This window comes from Patella vulgata, chromosome 6 (genome assembly GCF_932274485.2).
Source record: "Patella vulgata chromosome 6, xgPatVulg1.2, whole genome shotgun sequence".
Lineage (NCBI taxonomy): Eukaryota > Metazoa > Mollusca > Gastropoda > Patellidae > Patella > Patella vulgata.
The window spans coordinates 63,664,356-63,686,176 of NC_065884.2; the positions used below are offsets into that span (position 1 = coordinate 63,664,356).

The window sequence follows — 21,821 nt, forward strand, 5'->3', positions numbered from 1 at the left end:
CATTTCAACGTAACCAACCTCACAACTCTTGTATCCTTCCGCCTCAAAATCATGAATATTCACCAAAATCTGGCAGAAAATGTATTTTCAAACCCCTTTTTTCGATTCTACACCAAAAAGTCAACAAAAATCGCCATGCAAAAGGGGGGGGGGGGAAAGGGAAAGGGAGAGAGAGAGACTAATAAACCAGATAAAAAAAAACAAACACCCGGTCACGCATCGGCAATGGAACTTTTTGTCAAATGTGGACAACAGACCCAGACCATCCGTACGATGAAGACTATGAGGTTCTGGGTGACCGAGACTAGGACTAGAACGAAAATTAATGAACTACGAGATCACTAGAAGGGTGAGGTACTCTGTTCTCTGGGTGTGAATGCAGACTCCCTTTAGATTTCACCATCATTGTCCATTAGACCATTAGATTTCACCATCTCGGTACCCACCAATTGTAGTTCGCCTAGCGAATTTTTCGCTTTCTTTATCCCCTTTTGCATGGGTTTCTTTTTGATTTTTATTGGCATTTAGAGATTGGAAACATAGGAGAACTGACACACTTATATGGGACAACAATCACTGGTTTATTAGACACAAGCACGACGTTTCGATATGTATCCTCTTACGGTTATCATTGACAATGACATTTAGTTAACTGGAAGGTCTATATATAAGAATGATGGTGTCTTATGATTAATAACGAAATGAAATGAAATTGGGTTTAACGTCCTACTGTTCTGCGCCGACGGGGCTAATGAAGACGGGGATACGCCATATAGAAATTGTATCAAATTCCAACAGCAAAGGGATCTTTTACGTGCACAGTGGAGCCCAAGTTTCATCCCATCCGAACGACTAAACGTTGCCCCTTGTCATTGATTCTGGCCTGCACCATTGACATGGGGGACCACTCCGGAAAACCTTGAAGAATTTCTCTGTCAACATCGGGATCGAACGCGGCTTCATGATTAATAACATTTTACAAAAAGACGATATTTTACGAGAAATGAATCTTTATTTTACAAATGTTTGAATTCGGGACAAAAAAAACAACAAAAAGATGTACATGATGACGCAGTTGAGATTAAGTGATGCTGGTATTTAGACTAGAGGGTAACTGGCGACTGTAGCAATACCACATTGGTTGTCCTGGTTTCTGGACATCTGTATATAACCTTCCAGACCCCACATTGTACCCCAACTGTAATATAATACAAATATATAATGCAATTAGATATTATATAACCTTCCATACCTCATATAGTACCCCAACTGTAATATATAGTCAGATATAATACCCTTTCATACCCCAACTATAATATACAACAAAGGTTAGGTATATAACCTTCCATACCCCATATAGTACCCCAACTGTAATATATAGTCAGATATAATACCCTTCCATACCCCAACTATAATATACTACAAAAGTTAGAGATTCAAATCCCATTGTAACAGACTACAATTAGTGATATAACCTTCCATACCCCAAATGTAATAGAATACAGTTATAACCTTCCATACCCCATATAGTATCCCAACTATAATAGCGAATACAATTAGATATATATACCCCAACTATAATGTAATACAAATATAATTATAAATAGTATTAATAGACTTTAGGCGTAATTCTGGGAACCGCATCACACAATATATACAAACAAACAAACGCATATATCAGATAAAGTAAAGTGTCAACTGACTGTATGGGTTTCGGTGGTGGGGGGGGGGGGGGTAGCGCGGGCGCGCTGTATCATAAAGTTAGTCATTGAGTCTGTCATTGAGTCAACTGGCGTGGTTTCGATTCCCCGGTTGTACGTGACAAGGAGTAGGGTCGCCTGTCCTCCGGTTTCCTCACACTGCTAAAGACCCCTACGCGCAAGCGAATTATTGAAATAAAATTGAACCGTATGTTAATCCCGAAATAACCTAGTTTGTGTCGAGTGGACGTTAACTCCCATGTCCCCCCCCCCATCCCTCTCGACTGACATGGTGAAAATCCCGATGAACTTCCTCGGTCAAACTCTATTGCTAAGACACACGAAACATGCTGCACTCCCTCTCTCTCTACATAATCTTCGCCCAAAACGAAAACATACTTATAATAAGGGAGATAACCCAGGAAACATTGCATTGGTATTGTGTGGGTCATGATCAGCTATTCGTCTTAATACTAAATTCAGGAAGACCTTATCACATATAAACAAACATCCATACATAAATAAATCCCGCGGACAAGCCACTGAATATACATTGTAAGTAATAAGCAACAAATCTAGGGAATGGATCCGGGTTGAGGTGGGGGTTGGGCTGCAACCGTAAGTGTCCACTGCGACGTATAGTCCCAGGCCGGTAATAATACTGGCTCACTCAAAATGACAACGTATCCATGATAAGGGAGATAGTCCACGAAAAAAGGTAAATACTTCTCAAACGTCAAGATAACACATTAGAGGGCTTTAGATGAGAATTACAAGGGCTGGTGGTACGAGGACCCCCAAACGTCCATCCATTGTTACGTACCTGTTCTTGACGAGCCAGTAATCACTGCCCTGTGAAGTACCATATCCAACAGCTAATACACCGTGGTCAAGCTTGGTGGAGCTGCATTCAGGATCGTTATAAACACCAGATTTATAGAAATGGAAGGTTGATCTGCTAGCGTCAATGGCTACTGAGACAGGGCCAACTGTAGCCACGGCTTGTTGCAGGGAGGATTCACTGTCACGTGGTATATCGGTGAAACCAACATCAGTTGATCCAACGTTAGCTCGGCTAAAGTGACAAGTACCATCCTACAGAAAAAACAAAATATACTCTGCGAATTACAATTTGCTGAAATATTAGCATGGCCCTGTGGTAGTAGTAATTTTGTAATATCATGTGGTAAATTAATGTACTATCCAACAGCTTTGACATGCGTGTATCAAAAGTTGGGGTGGGGGGGGGGCAACTCGTTATGCCTTCAATATCATTGTGACTCGGGTTTATTGGTTTGTTTACTGGTCGTTATACACGGGTTTTACTGTACCTACCTTAGCGGTGTATGGGTAACTGGCTTCTGTATCAATACCTCTGTTCTGTTTAATATATTGGAAAGCCTGGTCCATTAAACCACCAGCACAACCTTGATTACCTGAATAATAAACAGATTAATAATAAATATCAGTCATTTGTAAGAAGTCAACAAGTCAGAATGAAGCCAAAAATGGTTCTTGTCGATCAAGATGAATCGGTCGGGATTCCAACCTTGGGTATTACGGTTGTGTTTCGAGCGTCCAGGCTATGCCTTTTCCCCAATCCCTATTCAGATACAAATCTGAATAAAATATTGCTTATAAAAAAAAATCCACGAAAAAAATGTAACATTTCTAAAACATTGTAGTATTCTTGTGTATGTCATGACAAGCAGTGTGTTTTAAAGATATCCCACAATTTAAAGTCCAACATAATGACTTTTGGATAGTAATCGATGGGGTTTATAAATGTTTCAAATATTTTGTGAAAGTATCAAAATAGAAAGCTGGAGCATACGTCATTTTAAGTCGATAGGAGTCGCTATTACTCACCTTCTTTTCCGGAACAGTCAACTAAATTTTGTTCTGACAAAGAAACAAGTTTTCCTGTTTTCTTGAATGTCTGGCCTTCCAAACTTCCGGTAGCAGAAAATGACCAACATGATCCACATTGTCCCTTGAAATAATAATATATACGATATAAATACCATTTAAAGGCCCGTGCGCTTTTTCTTCTTGGAGCCACGGTGTCTCAGTGAGTAAGGCGCTGGGTCACTAACCAGGAGGTCCCAGGTTTGGTCAGGGTGTTGGATGAGAATCTTCCTCGAGATACCTAAACGGGTTTTCAGTAGTGCATAAACGGAGAGGCTGGCGAGGAACAGTGTCTAGTCTTTCAGATAGGCCGATAACACGAGGTCCCGTATGCACGTTGAATTTTAGTTGGCTAGTAAAAGAACACTCGACAGTTGTGAGGCGATGATAAGAAGACGGAAACGTCGCTGTAAGGGCTAAATTTCCCTCATAGCACACTGCATGGTCTTCATTAGCCCAGTCGGCACAGAAAAGTAGGACGTCAAACCACATTTACTTCATTTCATTTTAAAGGATATGCTAATTTTCTTTAAAACCACAAACTGGGCGGGTATGGCGTCATTTACCTGGTTTTTGATTGGTGTAACATAACCTTCTTTTCTCCAATCAACTTCAGTTGGGAGGTCTCCAACATTTGATGGGGCCATGAAGGTTGCACCGATGTTCTCGGATGTTTTCATGGTGTAACCATTTAGCATTTTGTTGATTTCTTCACGGGTCTGTAGATAACAATTTGAATATTATAAATATGCATTATATAAGATTTAGATAAAGAGCTGATAGTTCTCGCTATAATAGTTGAAAAATAGAAAAAGGAATATTGAAACTTTCCGTCAAATTACTTTATTCTATTTGTACTGTTGATAATGCTAGGTTTCCACTATCACGATTCGGGCTACGATTAAAATCGTGGTTTAAATCGTGGAGTGATCGTAGTGATCCTCATCCTCGGTTACCCAGTGTACTCATTCCGTTCTACTCCACTATACCCTGGGTTAATCTATGGGGGAGACACGTTTTCAAGTTATCCGCCCTTGATGATTGTGCTATTTTTATCGACCAATCCCATAAATTGTTATTTGAAAAGGAAGTTGGCAAAGGGAAGTAACTCTCATCGGACAATGTTAGGAGTTGGCCTATTCTAAATGCGTAATTATTAACAACCAATTCAATATTATGTTAATGAAGACCAGACGTTCATATAATAATGTAGGGTCATTAGTTTTATTTAGAATCGTTCGTTCGTTCCCGGAATTTTATGTCCACGTGATATCGTAGGCAAGTTATTGATTGATGTTGTTAGTTAGTTGTATTTTACGTCCGCTTCCACCGAGTTATTGAGAATCAAATTGCCAAGTATAAGTTCAATAATAAACATAACAAAATGACATATTTCAGACAAAGAACGAATAGTAATAATAATAACAAACGTCAAACATATAGATGTTATACATATTTGAAATCAACAACACATACTACAGATTTTGATAATACAATTAAATATAAATAAATTACAAATATATACATTATTTACATAAATCATTCAGTAAATGGTTATCTACCCTTATAAAAACGAAGGCGAAACGATTGATTTGTAAACTGTTTTCTGATCGGTTCGTACAATGTAGCTACATTCTAGGCCAGGGCAGATAATTTGAAATCGTGGAAACCCTATGGATTAACCCAGGGTATAGGGTAGTAGAACGGAATGAGTACACTGGGTAACCAAGGATGAGTGATCCTATCAGGTCTTGTCATATATTGAGGTCAGTCGTAGCAATCGCGTTGATCGTATCGAAACGTATGCGAACGTATCTGCACGTATCAGATCATGGACTCAATAGGGACAATCGTATCATAAGGCATCGCATGACAGTAGGAACATATAATAAGAATGGCATAGTCTCAATTTTCATTCCTACTATTTCTAGTTTAATAAACTAAGTCTCGATTATCCATTGTTGAAGTAAATTATAAAATGGAGATCGTGTTTTAGTCTATTGAAAATCACGACCATCCGATGGTATAATGGGTTGATTATGGGCTTGTCGCGTAAATAAATATCGCAAAAACCACTTGGATTCAATCGGATCAAAAAGAGACCCACCAAAAGATTTTATTCATCCTTTAAAGTACTGAAGGAAATTGAACCATTTTTGGATTGATATTCCCTTTAGAGATTCAACTAGGCTATAAACATTCCTTCAATTGACGTTTAGAGACTTGTAAAAAAGAAATCTTACCAAATCCCCTAGATGGTTCATACCAAGTCTGAAGGAATGGACACCACGATCAGCTTGTAGGTTGTGAGACTGGATGAACGCGACATTCTTCTCCCAGACGCCTCGTCTAAAATATAAAACCCGTGAATAAAATAATTTGAATACTCAAAGGCTACAAGTTAAAAAAGAGGACTTGTGTAGTTAAAAGCTCCTTAAAGAAAAGTTGACCCAAATAAACATGGCAAATAGGGACAGTGAACATTTTTACTAACATTGGAAAAGAAACATTTAAAATGACGGATATGTGACCCAATCAACTCTTCAATGTGAGTTTTAAAGTCTTGTTGGCAGTAATAAATGTCATGCAATTATAAAGTAAAATGTCAACGCAAGTTGAGCAAGCTCTAACATGGCGTATAAGCTGAAATCAACACCATTGTTGTACTTGAAAGTAAAACCAACCCCAATTTCATCACATCATTGAATGAGTAAAATTAGAATTATTTACTGTCGAAATGGACTTAGTCCTAAAATACAAAAATACAGTATCACGAAATATTCAATTTAATGTTTGTAAAAGAGTAAATAACATCCTCGGAGTAAGGAATTAAATAGCCTTACAATGATCTCTATTATTGAAATGTTTCCTTGTGTAAATATGTTTTTCAAATGCTCCAATATTTTGCTTCGAATAGCGCAAGATTTGTTACCAAACATTCATACCTATAGGTTTCAATTTGTCCTTCATACAATTTTCCATGCTGTCTTTTGAAAATATCCCATTCTTCATCTAGACCAAGCATCATACCGGGTTTAGCCACGGCAGCGGCTACTGCCACCATTAATACTGCTAGTTTTAGCATCTATTAAGAAAAGACAACCACGTTTTAAAATGGAAATGAAATGGGGTTTAACCAGGGGCTAAGTGAGAGGGACGCAATGACGAGCTTTGCGTCATGGTTTTGAGATTTTGCGCCCCCTTGAGTTTTTGCGCCCATTACAAATGGCAAACAATCACTTGGTTTCAATGCGGTTTTCAACATTATAATCATAATCATAATACGTAACCAGTGTCAAACATATACTGTGGGTCAGATATGCTACAAATCGACTCTAGCATGTTCCACATATTTCCTGGTGGTGCTGGGAGGGACTGCCATCCCACCCCCTCCCCCGCACACACATACAAATATTGTTTTTTGGAGGCCCGGATCATGGGTCACCATGCCTCTGGGTTTAACGTATTAGTTTTCTGCAACAGTCAGTCTGATGAAGGCGGGCATATGTCATGTTGTGTGCTAGGGGCGCATCTGTGACATGGACAATTTGAACTAATGTGTAAACAGAACTTGTTCCCAGCTAGACTCTCTATCCTGCACCACGAATGACAAAGTGAAAATCCCGATGAACTTCCACGGCTAAACACCGTAAGCGTTCTTAAACCAGTGCCTCATTCAATGAGCCACCTCTGTTGCTAAGTTCCCCCTTGTCAGTGATGCAGTCTAGACGTTCGGATGGAACGAAAAACCGAGGTCCCGTGTACACATTGGCGTGCACGTAAAAGATCCCTTGACAGTTGGAATTCGATATAAGAGTAGGTCGTAGTGCCGCTGTCCGGACAAAATGTCCCTCATAGCACACTGTATGGCGTATGCCCGTCTTAATTAGCCCAGTTAAACCCCGTTTCATTTCATTTCATTTCCTATTGCTAAGACACAGGAAATATGTTACAGTCGCGCCCATTCGGACTTTTAAAATAAAACATGTTTTATGGCGTTCGAAACATAAAAGGCAAAGGATAATAAATAAATAAGAGTAGATATTTTTTTTGTATCAATAAATAACAACATACCTTGATATTATACAAAGTAATCGATGAAGTCTGTATTGGGTCACACCTCGTACTGATAAAGCATCAATTTTGACACTCGTATTTATAGCATAATCAGGGGTATTGAATACTGTTATGACAAGCACATGGTCAGATCACATGACCGTAACCACCTCGTGGCTGTCACATTCACCTCATCTCTTGTGATGTTATTTACTTATTTTATCTCAGATGAATTTTTTTGAAGTGCTACTTATCAAAAGCGCAAAGCTCCCGTGAATCTTATCTATGGTCGCTAATCTTTGTTTTTAAGTTTTAAATTTTGCGGTCACTTGGTTAATCCGATTAGGTACTCAATAACCCCATGTTGGCCGAATTGTGAAATAACCTATTGTCTATCATTCTTATTACAGAACCGAATCAGAATATGCTTACTCATACTAGAGCACCTTATACCACTTTCCGTTTTTCAGAATGCCGTATAGCCAAACCGCAAAGTGCCTGGGTGTCTGGGATCACGTGGCTAAGTGGGTAAGACGCTGGCTCGCTAGCCTGGAGGTCGGGTGTTCGATCCCTGCCTTGGACGAGAAAGTTCATCTAGATTTTCCGGCTTGGTTCCCCCTTGTCAGTGATGCAGGACGGAGGGCCTGGCAAGGACAGCTGTCTAGTCCTTCGGATGAGACGAAAAACCGAGGTCCCGTGTATACATTGGAATACACGTAAAAGATCCCTTGGCAGTTGGAATTCGATATAAGAGTAGGCGATAGTGCCGCTGCCCGGGCAAAATTCCCTCATAGCACACTGTATGGCGTATGCCCGTCTTCATTAGCCCAGCATAGGAGCAGAACAGTAGGACGTTAAACCCCAATTCATTTCATTTCATTTCGCCTGGGTTTTAGTAATCCGGTATCTAATTGTCCGACGTCTCATTATTCCGGAGCGAGCCATACTCGCTAAGTGGGTAAGACGCTGGCTTGCTAGGCTGCAGGTCGCGTGTCCGAGAAAGTTCATCGGGATTTTCCGACGTGGTTTCCCATTGTCAGTGGTGCAAGACGAAGGCGACAAGGACAGTTGTCTAGCCGTTCGGATGGGCCGAAAAACCGAGGCTCCGTGTACACATTGGCGTACATGTAAAAAAAACCTTGGCAGTTGGAATTCGATATAATTATAATGAATTTATAATTGTCCGATGTGTAATTGTTCTGATGTGTAATTGTCCGATGTGTAATTGTTCTGGTGTGTAATTGTCCGATATATAATTGTCCTGGTGTGTAATTGCCCGGTGTATAATTGTCCTGGTGTGTAATTGCCCGATGTCTAATTCTTAGCATGTCTAAAATATTTCCTATCAGTGAATTCTAGAAGGAAATAACTTGTTAAAGAAGAAGAAAATAAAATGATAAAAAGGACATATTCCAGAAAGCTTTTGGTTACGGATGTCTTGTTAACTTGCAATATTGCGTAACATATACTATATACGGCACACCTGAATGATGGTGTTTATTTCAGGTAGGCGTATATGTAATTAAGATAACAGGTGATATTATTTTAATCAGTACGTCAGCTTGATGTAAACCGATATTTAAAAGTTTTGAATTATAAGACTTGTTCACGTAGACCAAATTATGATACTTCCTGTACTCGGATTATCTAGATCGCTCCCTTACATAGTACTACTCGAAATATTGAGTACATCTGACGTGGGCTTAAAATTTGAATCAGGAAATTAAATAGTGTTTAAGAACCTAGGGTTTTTTTTTACACCACCCGGGTTAACGAAGACAAACATACGCTATGCATTCTCCCAAATTCCAACTGCCAATGGTTCATTTACTCTTTGTACCAACCGGGCTGGTAAGTCAGCTACTTAACGAGCAGCTGCCTTTCAAACCATTATAACTAACGGGGCTATGCCTCTTTGATTTAAGACCAAATAAAAGCTTGAATCTGATGTATTAAATCGATAAGTTATCAGGCAGAAATGAAATGAAATGGGGTTTAACGCCTAATATTCTGCAACGACTGGGCTAATGAAGGCGGGTCGACCCCCCCCCCCTGCAGTACCTCTGGATAAAAACATCGAATGCATGTATACATATCATATAACATCTAGTGTCACTTCTCTTAACACACGTCTTGGTGTAGTAAATATTCAAGAGCTATTTTCAGAAAAGGTGGCGTGGGGTGACAACACAGAAAACACGTTCACCCCAAAGGTACAATTGATGCATGATGTATAGGGGGGCGGCGGTGGCTCAGTTAGTAAGACTTTGACTCGCTACCCTGGATGAATCGTGTTCTATCGTTGTATTCACCGAAAAGAGTTCAACGGGATTTTCCCGCGTTGTTCGCCATTGCCAATGGTGCAGGACAGAAGGTCTGGCAAGGGACAGCGTATAGTCATTCGGATGGGACGGAAAACCGTGGCCACGTATACCAACTTGGGGGGGGGGGGGGTGCAGGTAATTTGAATTCGATGTAAGAGTATTTCGTAGCGCCGGGCAAAATATCTCCCATAGCACACTAGGACATTAATCTCTATTTCATTTCATTTCCACAATGTAAAGCGAAGTGACGTCAACACCGGATTTTCCTAAATGTGCATCACATTGAAATAATAGCCAACTGATCTATACCCCCGAGGTTAAAAAATGTGGCCTACTACTTAAAACTAATACTGCTGACACAATTATCAAATTTGTCACGGCCAAATCGACGTTAAAATGTACCCTTAATAGATGATGACGCGGGCGTCGGTTTCACTCATTTATAGTTTTATATTTTCAATTATTATCTTTGTAAATACTGAAAGGGCATGAACGATTTTGGGACTTATATTCCATTAAGGGATTTAACCTTCACAATATTGTAGGTTTTAAGGGGTTCTAAAACGCTAGAATCACGCACATAATCTTTAGCTGGTATCGACGTCGCTCTGTTCTTTAACTCATCTTTAATTAGTTTCATATTTTCAGTTCATCATGTAAATACTGAAAGGACTTGAACCATATTGGGACTAATTCAACCTTCACAATATTGTAGTTTACAGGGTGTTCTAAAGCGCTAAAATCATGCATATAATTTTTAATCGGGTGTCGACGTCTATTCATTAATTTTAGTTTCATATTTGGCGACTTGTTTCGAAACAGGAACACACCATTAGCTCTATCTTTGAAAGAAGGCTAGATACCAGCCCATGTTTGGTGCACGTGTGTCAGTACATGTTATCGTTTTCGAAACATTTTCAGAGGATACAGTCAACTAAAGAACACGATTTTTTCAAGCATTATATCTAGGTTCACTTAGTACAAGATAAAAAATTGAGGTTGAACGTCCTACGTTTCTGCACCAACCGGGATAATAAAGAGGGGCGTGTGCCGTGATGTCTGCTATGGGGGCGGGAGTGGATTCCGTTAGCGAATCTTTAACTTGTAGTCATCCGAACGGCTAGTAGACACCGTTCCCTTGTCAAACCCTCTGTCAGACCAGGGGGTAGTTTCTCGGCCAACACAGAGATGGAGCCTAGGACCTTCTGATAAATGAACCACCACCATACACACAGCTCCAGTACAAGAACAACTGATAAAGAACATTTTAAAGACAAATGACTCAAAGGGGCGTTTTCTGGACCCAGGGCCTAAATCAAGATGCTTTGGACATATTCCATACAATGCCCGTTAAGTTTCACCCAGCCCCGTTCACAAACGACCGCAAAATAAGACAGAAGAACTGTTCGCAAGACAAGAAGCTGGGAGCAGAATGAACGCGCGCGAGGCGCAGAGAACTCGAGGGCATCTCTCAGTGACACACCCCAACACCGCAAAGATTCCTCGATTGGAGCAAATGACGTCATAAGATCATATTTTTCTGAAATGTGCAATATATCAGATGAACAGTAGGAATTGAAATTATACACTACTTGACCTTTAATATCAGGTCACACTCGAGATAAAAACAAATTGTGACTTACTTAATTCTTAAAACTAACATTTGTTGACAAACACCAATTGCATTTGGCGGACAATATCGAATTTTTCATGTCTTTAAATGTACTCAAATTGGGGTTTAGCGTCCGTTCGGCACAAACTAGGTCAATTCAGGACTAATACATTGTGCACTTTTATTTCAATAATTCGCTTGCGCTTAGGGGTCTTTAGCTGTGGGAGATATCCGGAGGATACTCCCTGTCGCGTACAACCGGGGAATCAAAACCACGCCAGTTGACACAATGACAGACCTTATGATACAGCGCGCACGCGCTAACCATTCAGTCATCCAACCCCCCCACACTGATCAGAAGTGAATTTCCCGCTTGGCTGCTACAATCACTGATAAGAATGACATCAATGCGACTTAATGAGTCCCAAATATTAACTTTTTTCTTCCGTCAAATTAAATTATAAAACATTTTTTTCATTTATTAGAAGAATAAATTAAAGACGTTTGAATTATTTGTAGGTAAAAATCATTTCCTATTTAGTGTAAATGGGTATTAAAAGTAAAAGTAAAATTCACCATTTAGCCCGAATCAGTAACGTCTTACGTAAACAATGCACGCGCTATTGAGCCAATGATTGACGCCGCGTGATGTGACGTCACGTGTCGAAACAGTCATCTGTTACAGAGATATTAGAAGATCTCTGTGAAACAGATTGCCACACCCCCCTGATTATTTAAAGATGCATTATGTCAGATTTAGATAAAACAAAAAGCCGGTCGTTCTTGATATAATCTTTCAAAAATAGATAATGACTAATGTATATATCGATTATGGGTGTTGGAAGATGAAGCAACATTACTTGCCAATCGAGACTCAGCCTTGCTTCTTCATTTCTGAATTAAATCATTAAAATGCGATTATAGGCTTGTCATGTAAATAAATGTCAAAGCCAAAATAAAGACCTTCAATAGACAGATTTAGCTCTTACATAATGCATCTTTAAAGTTTTTGAAAATGGCAGGTGCCTGTCATCAAAGGGATTATGGAGATTCTAAAAGTCAAATCTCTAAAAGATATATCAGTCCAAAAATGGTTCAATTCCCATCGGTATTAACAAGGTTATGACGAAATGAATTTTGCCATTATCCAGTTTCATCCGCAGAAAATACAGAAACACCTATTGGTGTTGGGAGAAGTCTTTACATTGGCAACTTTTGCATTCGATTGCATACAGGCCAGGGATATTATCTACAGTTGATATTCGGTTTCGTGTTCTTAGTTAAATATTAAATAATGAATAGCCTACAAGTAAATTTGTCGTGGGCTAATGGATGGAAAATTTGATATTTGGTTTTAATATGACGTTTTGTCAGCAAGTTTATTTTGAAGAACTAAGTCACATTTTAGCCTCGGGTGTAAACCGATAGTTAAGGTCAAGTAGTTAACAAATTAATGACCTGGGTAGCCTACAATCTTTCAAAACAAATATTACACGGGAATTTTACCTTATTCACACTTGCGCTTCGGGAATTTTACATTCAGCCATTTTCAACAGCTTAGGACATAATTATGTTGGGTTTGATCACAAATTTGATCTAACAAGAATATTTAAGTTTCGTCCTACTGTTCTTCTCCGACTGGGCTAATAAATGCGGGCGCACACCATACTGTGTGCTATGAGTGAAATTTTGCCTGGACAGAGGCGCTATAGTCTACTCTTATATCAAATTCCAACTACCAAGGGATCTTTTACTTGCACGCCAATGTTTACACGGAATCTGTACTTGTCAGGCCCTCCGTCCTGCATCGCTGACAAGGGGAAACTACACTGGAAAATCCCGATGAACTTTCTCGGCCAACATCAGGAGCGATTCCGCGACCTCCTGACTAGCGAGTCAGTGTCTTACTCACTTAGCCACCGTGGCTTCATCTAGTTTTGAACTGTTTGTTTTCTTTTGAAAATCAAATTCTAAAACAATTGTTTCCCGGTCTCCGATATTAAGAACTTAGCGGCCCCGAAAGATTTGGGGATGGGGCGGGCGGGACAGTGATGGTGTGTCATTGGTACAGGGGAGTGATGGGTACAATCAGAATCTGGAGTTCATGATACCAGTCTCATATTTCGTTGTTGATAATCTGTCGGTCAAAGGGGATTATAGCTGACCTTGTCGATAAATGACTACCTATAGACCACTGACCGCATTTATAATCTATTATCATAATATTTATCATATTATTTTGTGATCAATATTTATCTGTTATTCTTCCTGGGGGGTCACGGTGGCTAAGTGGGTAAGACGCTGGCTCGCTAGCCTGGAAGTCGGGTGTTCGATCCCCGCATTGGCCGAGAAAGTTCATCTAGATTTTCCGGCGTGGTTCCCCCTTGATGCAGGGCGGAGGGCCGGACAAGGACAGCTGTCTAGTCGTTCGTGTGGGACGAAAAACCGAGGTCCCGTGTAAACATTGGCGTGTACGTAAAAGATCCCTTGACAGTTGGAATTCAGTATAAGAGTAGGCCGTAGTGTCGCTGTCCTGGGAAAAATTCCCTCATAGCACACATACTGTAGGGCGCATGCCCGTCTTCATTAGCCCATTACATTTCATTTGATTTCGTTATTCTTCCTTACAGGCCTGTAATGAAATCAAATGATTTGGCGTTTAACGCCCTATTGTTCTGCTTCGATTGGGCACTATTTTAAGGCACTATGGCCTATTCCTATATCGAATTCCAAGTACCAAAGGATCTTTTACGTGCACGCAAATGTATATACGGGGCATCGGTTTTGCGTCTCATCCAGACGACTAGACAACAGTACTTGTCAGGCGCCCCGTCCTGCATCACTGACAAGGGGAAACTACATCGGAAAATCCCAATGCAGGGATCGAACACGCGACCTCCAGGCGACCTACTTAGCCACCGTGGCTCTTCAGAATGAAATGAAATGGGGTTTAACGTCCTACTGTTCTGCCTCAACAGGCAGCAGCGTCGTCATCCAAGCTATAATAAGAAATGAAATTAATTATTCTGCACCAATTGGCCTAATGGAGACGGGGTTATCCGCCATGCAGTGCGCTATGGGGAACATTTGCTGGGATAACATAGTTTCCGCCAACTCTTCGTCGAATTCCAATTGTCAAGGGGCAAGCAGTACGGGGTGAGGCGAATTTTTTTTTTTTTTTCAAATTTGCATAATCCCCCATCAAAAAATGATAAAAACCGTGTTATATACTATTCAAAAAAAGTAGGGGATATTTGATTTTGGGGGCATAATACTAAAATATGCAAATGACTACGAAAAAAGTCACTATAGAACCTAACAGAAGAAACATTTCCAGTTACATGTGACGCCCAAACGCACCAATAGCTACCGCATGGAATGCAGGTAATGCTTGGGATCATCATGGGGGTCCAACCCAAGATTTGCACGACTCTGACTTTGAATGTTACAGTCATTGTGGCATTGAATTCCAGGGTGGAAACATCAGTTTAATTGTTTTAGTGACCAGAAAACAAATTTTGATATGCGTCGGCTTACCCAAAATGAAAGGTTACGTGCCCTTGGCATGCTACAGATCGGCACAACACAGGCGGTTGTGGCGCGGACGATGAATGTTTCTCAGTCTGTCATAAGCAGGCTATGGTCCAGATACCGTGATACACAATCTGTACAGGACAGACCACGCTCAGGTCGACCAAGGGCGACAACTCAAGCCCAGGATCGATTTATCCGTACCTTGGCCTTGAGAAATCGTGTCATCACAGCAAATCAGATCAGCGCTCGTCTTCAAACAGACACTGGTGTGAGAGTGAGTGGCCAGACGATTCGGAATCGACATGTTTTTGCAGGGCGTGTTACAGGCCAGTACTACCGGGACAACATCTTGGCAGTCCATGTTGTGCCGTTCGCACGACGTCATGGCCGCCGTTTCATCTTCCAGGATGACAACGCAAGATGTCACTGGGCCAGGATCGTTACAGGTTACCTCCAACAACAGAACATCACCACATTACCTTGGCCAGCACTGAGTCCCGACCTCTCCCCCATCGAGCATGTCTGGGACATGCTTGGACAGAGGTTACGTCAACGTCAACAACGTCCTGCCAATGTCCAAGAACTTGCTGCTGCGTTGCAACAGGAATGGGACAATCTGGACCAAAATGACCTTAGACGTCTCATTAGGAGTATGCCACGTCGGATCAATGCTTGTTTGGCAAACAGAGGAGGATTTACCCGTTACTGACTTGGTTGTGATGCTGTGGTAACTTTGCTGTTTGACCCCGGGTATCATTTTACCCTTATAATGGTCAGTCTGTGCCTTACTTAGTCTAACGATCATTTGGAATAAATCGATGAATGTGAACTTCATTTCATTTTGTCATTTGTTTCTTCGTCAGTTTCATTAGGTGACTTTAATAACACTTAAAAATCAAATATCCCCTATTTTTTTGAATAGTATATTTAGTATAATTGTTTCGTGATTTAGGGATTGTTGACCGGGTGATCTAACGCGGTCCGCTTTATAAATCTGCCAGGCTGTCAGTAGATCTAGTAGCGTGTAGTTTCCTTAATGAGTTTGTACCTGACAAGGAAAAACGCCGCCTGCCCAATCCTCGAGTTTTCTTTTTTCAGGGTCCACAAGTTTCCTCTCACCGCTAAGTTATGTTACTTCCGTAATGAAATGAAATGGGGTTTAACGTCCTACTGTTCTGCTCCGAGTGGGCATACGCCATACAGTGTGCTATGAGGGAAATTCTGCCCGGATAACGGCACTACGGCCTACTCTTACATCAAATTCCAACTGTCAAGGGATCTTTTACGTGCCGCCATCCTGCACCACTGACATGGAGAAAGCACGTCGGAAAATCCCGATGAATTTCTCGGCCGATATAGGGATACGCGAACTCCACGCTATTGAGCCAGGGTCTTACCCACTTAGCCACCGTGGCTTCCACTTCCGTAAGGACTTGCTGGCTGTGTGTGTGTGTGTGGGGGGGGGGGGGCAATGAAGTTTTTAGGTGGGGGCAAAATCTACAGTAGGTATTTTAGAGCTATGGTCGGCATTTTTTTTTGGGGGGGGGGGCAAAACATTTTTTCAGGGGTCCAATTGCCCCACCCCCTTGTCAAGAAGACGTTAACTCCATCCCCCCACCCCCTATTTCACTTGTTTGTTTAATTGCCTTAATTTTAATACGTATTGAGAAAGAATTGACTAGATAGTTCTGAAATAAAGGTCTGCGCATATCTGTTGTGATTAAAGACGGTGAGAGTCGTTCCGCGTGACTTATTAATCTCTCATATTTTTATGGGAAATGTTTCCAAACCATGTGTATGTAAAAGAAAAAAAAACTGAGAAAGAAATTATGAGACACGGAATCATATTAGCTCTAACAAAGAAACGGCTGTTGGGCGTGTGTAACTTTTTTTTTTACGTCGTCAAATACATAGGAAGTGTGGTCTGAAGCCAGATGCAAAAAGAAAAATAGGGTTATTTCCCTTCGACGCTAGTTATTGACACCGGAAGTTTTTATTTCGTGTTTGTCAGGGACGATGAGATCGAAAGTTATTTAGTTTTTAAAATGTTTTCTCGTAAAATATACAGAGCATTTGCTCGGTTAACGACACCATTTCACACATCAGATCTTTGTCGAACAGGTAAGGAGGAATCAGTTTAGAAAGCAACATAATACGCCGCTAAGGTCTCACCCTCGAAATGGTTCAACTAGTACTACAGACTCACTAATATTCCATCTTCCTCCAGGATCCGATTGGACTTCCAGGATTTAGACCTATAAAGATGGAAATTAATTTATAAAATATTTATTTTTCCCGTCATTCTCATTAATTTGACAGGCACTTAGATCTACAATTGTTTAGAAAAAAAGAAAGAGAAATTGTAGTATAAGGGGGACAACTCCAAAATTTGAAATGGGCTAGAACCACTAACTAATCATTGCTTAGTCAGGGAAACTTAATTTTACAGCAATTGCGATATCTTTCGTGTATTTTCGCAAACAAGAAGAAAATTCCTTAATTATGCTAAAGAATCCAATTTTTTTTTTTTCGCTTTACAGATACGAGGTTTATGAACTATGTTCCAGTTGCAACTCTAATGAAATGTGATCCTCCACCAACTTACGATCGTGAGTATTAGTTTAATATTAGTTTAATAGAAAGAGGTTAATCCAAACCAGTACACAGTGCTTGGCAGCTTCAGTGAGGCATAAATGAAATGGGGTTGGACCTGGGTTTTCCGTCCCATCCGAATGAGTAGACAGCTGTCCTTGTCAGGAGGTCCTGTGTACACATTGGCGTGCATGTAAAAGATCCCTTGACAGTAGGAATTCGATATAAGAGTAGGTTGTTGTGCCGCTGTCCGGGCAAAATATCCCCCATAGCAAACTGTATGGCGTATGCCCGTCTTCATTAGCCCAGTTCGGAGCAGAACAGTAGGATGTTAAATCCCATGTCATTTCATTTCATTTTATCATTCTGCTTTTCTGCTCCGACTGGGCTGAAGACAGGCATATGCCATACAGTGTACTATCAGGAAATTTTGCCCAGACTTTCATATCGAATTACAACTGCCAAATGGTTCTTTTACATACACGTCACTGTGTAGTCTACAGGACCTCGTTTTTATATAGGCACCCTGTCTTGCACCACTGAAAAGTGAGAACCATGTCAGAAAATCTTAATGAACTTTCTGGGCCAAAACTTGGATCAAACACAAGACTTGTTTTATGTACTGAGCCTCTGTGGCTCCTGTTAAATGAGGCATGGAGTAAGGTTGGCAGTGCTTTACTGAGATTTTTCTTTCCATCTACTTGGTTATTGCGAAAAATTCATTTATTCAATTTTCGCGTTATCCAGATGTGTAGGGGGTGCGGTGGTTCAGTGAGTAAGACATAGACTCGCTAACCTGGAGGTCTTGTGTTCGATCCCAGCATTGGCCAAAACATTCATAAGGATTTTCTGGCGTAGTTCTCCCCTTGTCCGTGGTGTAGGACGTAGGGCCTGATAAGGGACTATGTATAGTCCTTCGGATGTTATGAAAAATTGAAGTCCCATGTTCACATTGGTGGACAGGTAAAGGAACCCTTCCCCTAGCACCATTGTCCTGACAACATTTCCCTCATAGCACACTGTATGGCGTATGTCCATCTTCATTAGCCTATAGTTGGAGCAGAACAGTTGGACGTTAAACCCTAATCCATTTAAATTCATTTTTTAATTTTATACAGATGTGGAGTATCCGGAGAAAAGAAGGTTGAAATTTTTTCCTAAACTTCCCGACCTGACTCCATCAACACGCCCAGCTAAAATGCCTAGGAGATTGTTTGACATGAGAGGTCCGGAACTTGTACATAACAAAATCCAATATGGAGACTTTGCTATACAGGTAGGGTTAATTAACAAAATATGTTGAGGTAGCCATGAATAGGGAATGTTTTAAATCCCAAATATGCGATGCTGTCAATGTCCATTATGTGAAACTGAATTTAAACTCACTCACTCACCCAGAAAGGGGCTGCATGTCCGGTGGCATATTTTTCAAAATTTTCTGGCCCATAGAGCTGGTAACTTCAGCTTTGCCCCTCCATCTAACAGTGGCCAGCACTGCCACTGCAACCACACCCCCACACACACCCTTGATTCCTTCTGAATACAATAAAATTCTACTATATTAATAGAACGAGATATTTTAATTAAAGCTTGTGATTATTATTTTAGGAATTTAGAATCTCTTCACAATATTGTGAAAGCTGAATCTTTAAAAGGAATATCAGTTTAAAAATAATTCAGTTTCATTCAGTATTCACAATTATATGATGTGAATTTACAAGTCATTGCCACCTATGAGTATTGGGTTAAAACTTCTCTAGGGCCTTTTTTTAATCCAATGTGCTGAGGATACTAGGGTAAGATGCTGGCCTGCTATCTAGTTTTTAACTATTATAGTAAGAACTGCCAGCTCTTTATCTAATCTTCCATAATGTATCTTTAACATTGCAGGCGACAGGTGGTGGTAAATTAAGATGGGGACATCTAGAAATGATAAGAATGACCCTCAACAGAAAAATGGACGATTCACGTATGTTTGCTATGTGGCGGATCAGCCAACCCTGGAAATCCGTCAGTAAGAAAGGTCAAGGCAAGAGAATGGGAAGCGGAAAAGGTCCGATCGATCACTATGTTTTTCCTGTTAAAGCCGGTCGGATGATTATAGAAGTTGGAGGAAAATGTGAATTTAAGGAAGTTTATCCATTTATGAATCAAATCGCGAAGATCCTTCCGTTCAAAGCTCGCGTTGTTGATCGTGAGTTTCTAGAAAAAGAGAAAGAACATGAGAAGTGGATTGAAGAGAATAATATTAATCCGTTTAATTTCAAGGATTGTATTAGAAAAAACTATTTAGGTTGTAGTACTTGGGTTAGTCCATATGACTTTATTTTTAACGGCAAACACAGATAGTGTATTGGTTAAATAGAGAATGGGTGTGGTCAGATTATACATTAAAAGTATTCTCATATAAATCATGATTTATTTATTTGGATTTCTTAAAATGGATGCAGAGAGAAAGAAATGAAGTTTAACATCGACTCGACACAAACTAGGTAATTTCGGGATTAACATGTGGTTCAATTTTATTTTAATAATTTGCTTGCTCGTAGAGGTCTTTAGCAGTGGGAGAAATCCGGAGCACCCGGAGAAAACCCACGAGGTTGGACAATGACAGGCTTGCGCACGCGCTAACCATTCGGCCATTCAACGTCCCTTAAAATGGATGAAGAAGGGTCTACAATAATCTATATACATTGTTTAATTTGAAATGAAAATGGTTTAAAATCCTACTGTTCTGCTCCGTACGCCATAAAATGGGCTATGAGGGAAATTTTGTCCGGACAGTGGCACTACAGCCTACTCATATATCGAATAATTCCAACTGCCAAGGGATCTTTTACGTACTCGCCATGTGTATGTGGGACGCCTTATGTCTTCCCATCAGAAAGAATATACGCTGTCCCTTGCCAGGCCCTCCATCCTGCACTACTGACAAGAGGGAGCCATATGGGAAAATCCTGATGAACTTTCTGGGCTAATACTGGGAGCGAGCCAGCATATTACTCACCTCACCACTGTGGCTTCTGAGAGTATCACTAAAACCTTCAGTTTTTCTGTGGTTCTGATAATAAACTAGGTCATTTCGTGACCAACATATTGTTCAACATGAAATAGAGTTTAACGTCCTACTGTTCTTCTCCGAACTGGGCTAATGAAGACGGGCATATGCCATACAGTGTGCTATGAGGGAACTTTTGCCTGGACAGCGGCACTACAGGCTACTCTTATATAGAATTCTGTCAAAGGATCTTTTACGTGCACACCTATGTGTACACGGGACCTCAGTTTATCATCCCATCCAAACGACTAGACAGCTGTCCTTGTCAGGCCCTCCGTCCTGCATCACTGACAAGGGGGGAACCAAGCCGGAAAATCTGAATGAACTTTCTCGGCAATGCAGGGATCTTACACCTGACCTCCAGTCTCCAGACTAGCGAGCCAGTGTCTTACCCACTTAGCCACCGTGGCTCCCAATCCTTATTTCAATAATTGCGTATAGGGGTCTTTAGCAGTGGGAGGCAATCGGAGTACCAGTTACAAAACGATTAGTAATTGTCTAGTCGGAATAATACATGTTTTATTCTGATGGTAGAGGCAGTCGCATCATGGTAGAATGTTTTAAAACATCCATTAAAATACTGCATTATGTTATTACGAGGTGGTTTGTTAATGAGCTGTGAGGGATATGGACTTAGTTGCCTCCCTTTATTTTTCGTAGTACGTACTGGGTCTAAAACTTTAGACACATTATGGCACACTGATCCGCAGTGAATATTTGCTTGGCCGCGACAACCACTGATAAGGATGACATTGATGCGGCTTAATGAGCTAGAAATATTAACTTTTTTCCTGCGACAAATTAAATTCTAAAACATTTTTTGTATATATTGGAAAAATAAATAAAGGCGTTTGACGTATTTGTAGGTAAAAATTATTTCCGATTTAGTGTAAATGAGTATTAAAATGACTAAAATGCAGCATTCTCTCCGAAGCAGTTATGTCTTATGTAAACAATGCACGCACCATTCAGCCAATGATTCACACCGCGTGCTGTGACAGCACGTGTTAAGGCAGTCATCTATGACAGAGATATTA

General features: G+C 40.5%; 2 protein-coding genes across 2 annotated transcripts; one reads left to right on the forward strand and one right to left on the reverse strand.

Annotated features, from left to right (window-relative positions):
• Positions 1-660: 660 nt before the first annotated feature.
• On the reverse strand, positions 661-7,795 carry LOC126825681 (procathepsin L). The gene is made up of 8 exons (XM_050555446.2): positions 7,683-7,795; positions 6,554-6,693; positions 5,852-5,957; positions 4,175-4,327; positions 3,570-3,693; positions 3,036-3,136; positions 2,524-2,795; positions 661-1,198 (listed from the first exon to the last, which is right to left on the reverse strand). Exons 2-8 carry the CDS (start codon positions 6,691-6,693, stop codon positions 1,099-1,101), a joined length of 996 nt encoding a protein of 331 aa, XP_050411403.1. The 5' UTR covers positions 7,683-7,795; the 3' UTR covers positions 661-1,098.
• A 9,313-nt stretch (positions 7,796-17,108) lies between these two features.
• LOC126825685 (39S ribosomal protein L16, mitochondrial) lies at positions 17,109-20,137 on the forward strand. Its single transcript, XM_050555456.1, has 4 exons — positions 17,109-17,255; positions 17,675-17,743; positions 18,845-19,002; positions 19,617-20,137. Exons 1-4 carry the CDS (start codon positions 17,180-17,182, stop codon positions 20,073-20,075), a joined length of 762 nt encoding a protein of 253 aa, XP_050411413.1. The 5' UTR covers positions 17,109-17,179; the 3' UTR covers positions 20,076-20,137.
• The last annotated feature ends 1,684 nt before the right edge of the window (positions 20,138-21,821 follow it).

Bases quoted from the DNA above. Each gene is read 5' to 3' on its own strand.
- LOC126825681 (XM_050555446.2), bottom strand. From the start codon at position 6,693: ATGCTAAAACTAGCAGTATTAATGGTGGCAGTAGCCGCTGCCGTGGCT. The intron at 3,137-3,569 runs GTGAGTAATAGC...TTTATTATTCAG, and splicing joins TGACTGTTCCGGAAAAGAAG to GTAATCAAGGTTGTGCTGGT. The intron at 2,796-3,035 runs GTAGGTACAGTA...TTTTTTCTGTAG, and splicing joins GTTACCCATACACCGCTAAG to GATGGTACTTGTCACTTTAG.
- LOC126825685 (XM_050555456.1), top strand. From the start codon at position 17,180: ATGTTTTCTCGTAAAATATACAGAGCATTTGCTCGGTTAACGACACCA. The intron at 17,256-17,674 runs GTAAGGAGGAAT...TTCGCTTTACAG, and splicing joins ATCAGATCTTTGTCGAACAG to ATACGAGGTTTATGAACTAT. The intron at 17,744-18,844 runs GTGAGTATTAGT...AATTTTATACAG, and splicing joins TCCTCCACCAACTTACGATC to ATGTGGAGTATCCGGAGAAA.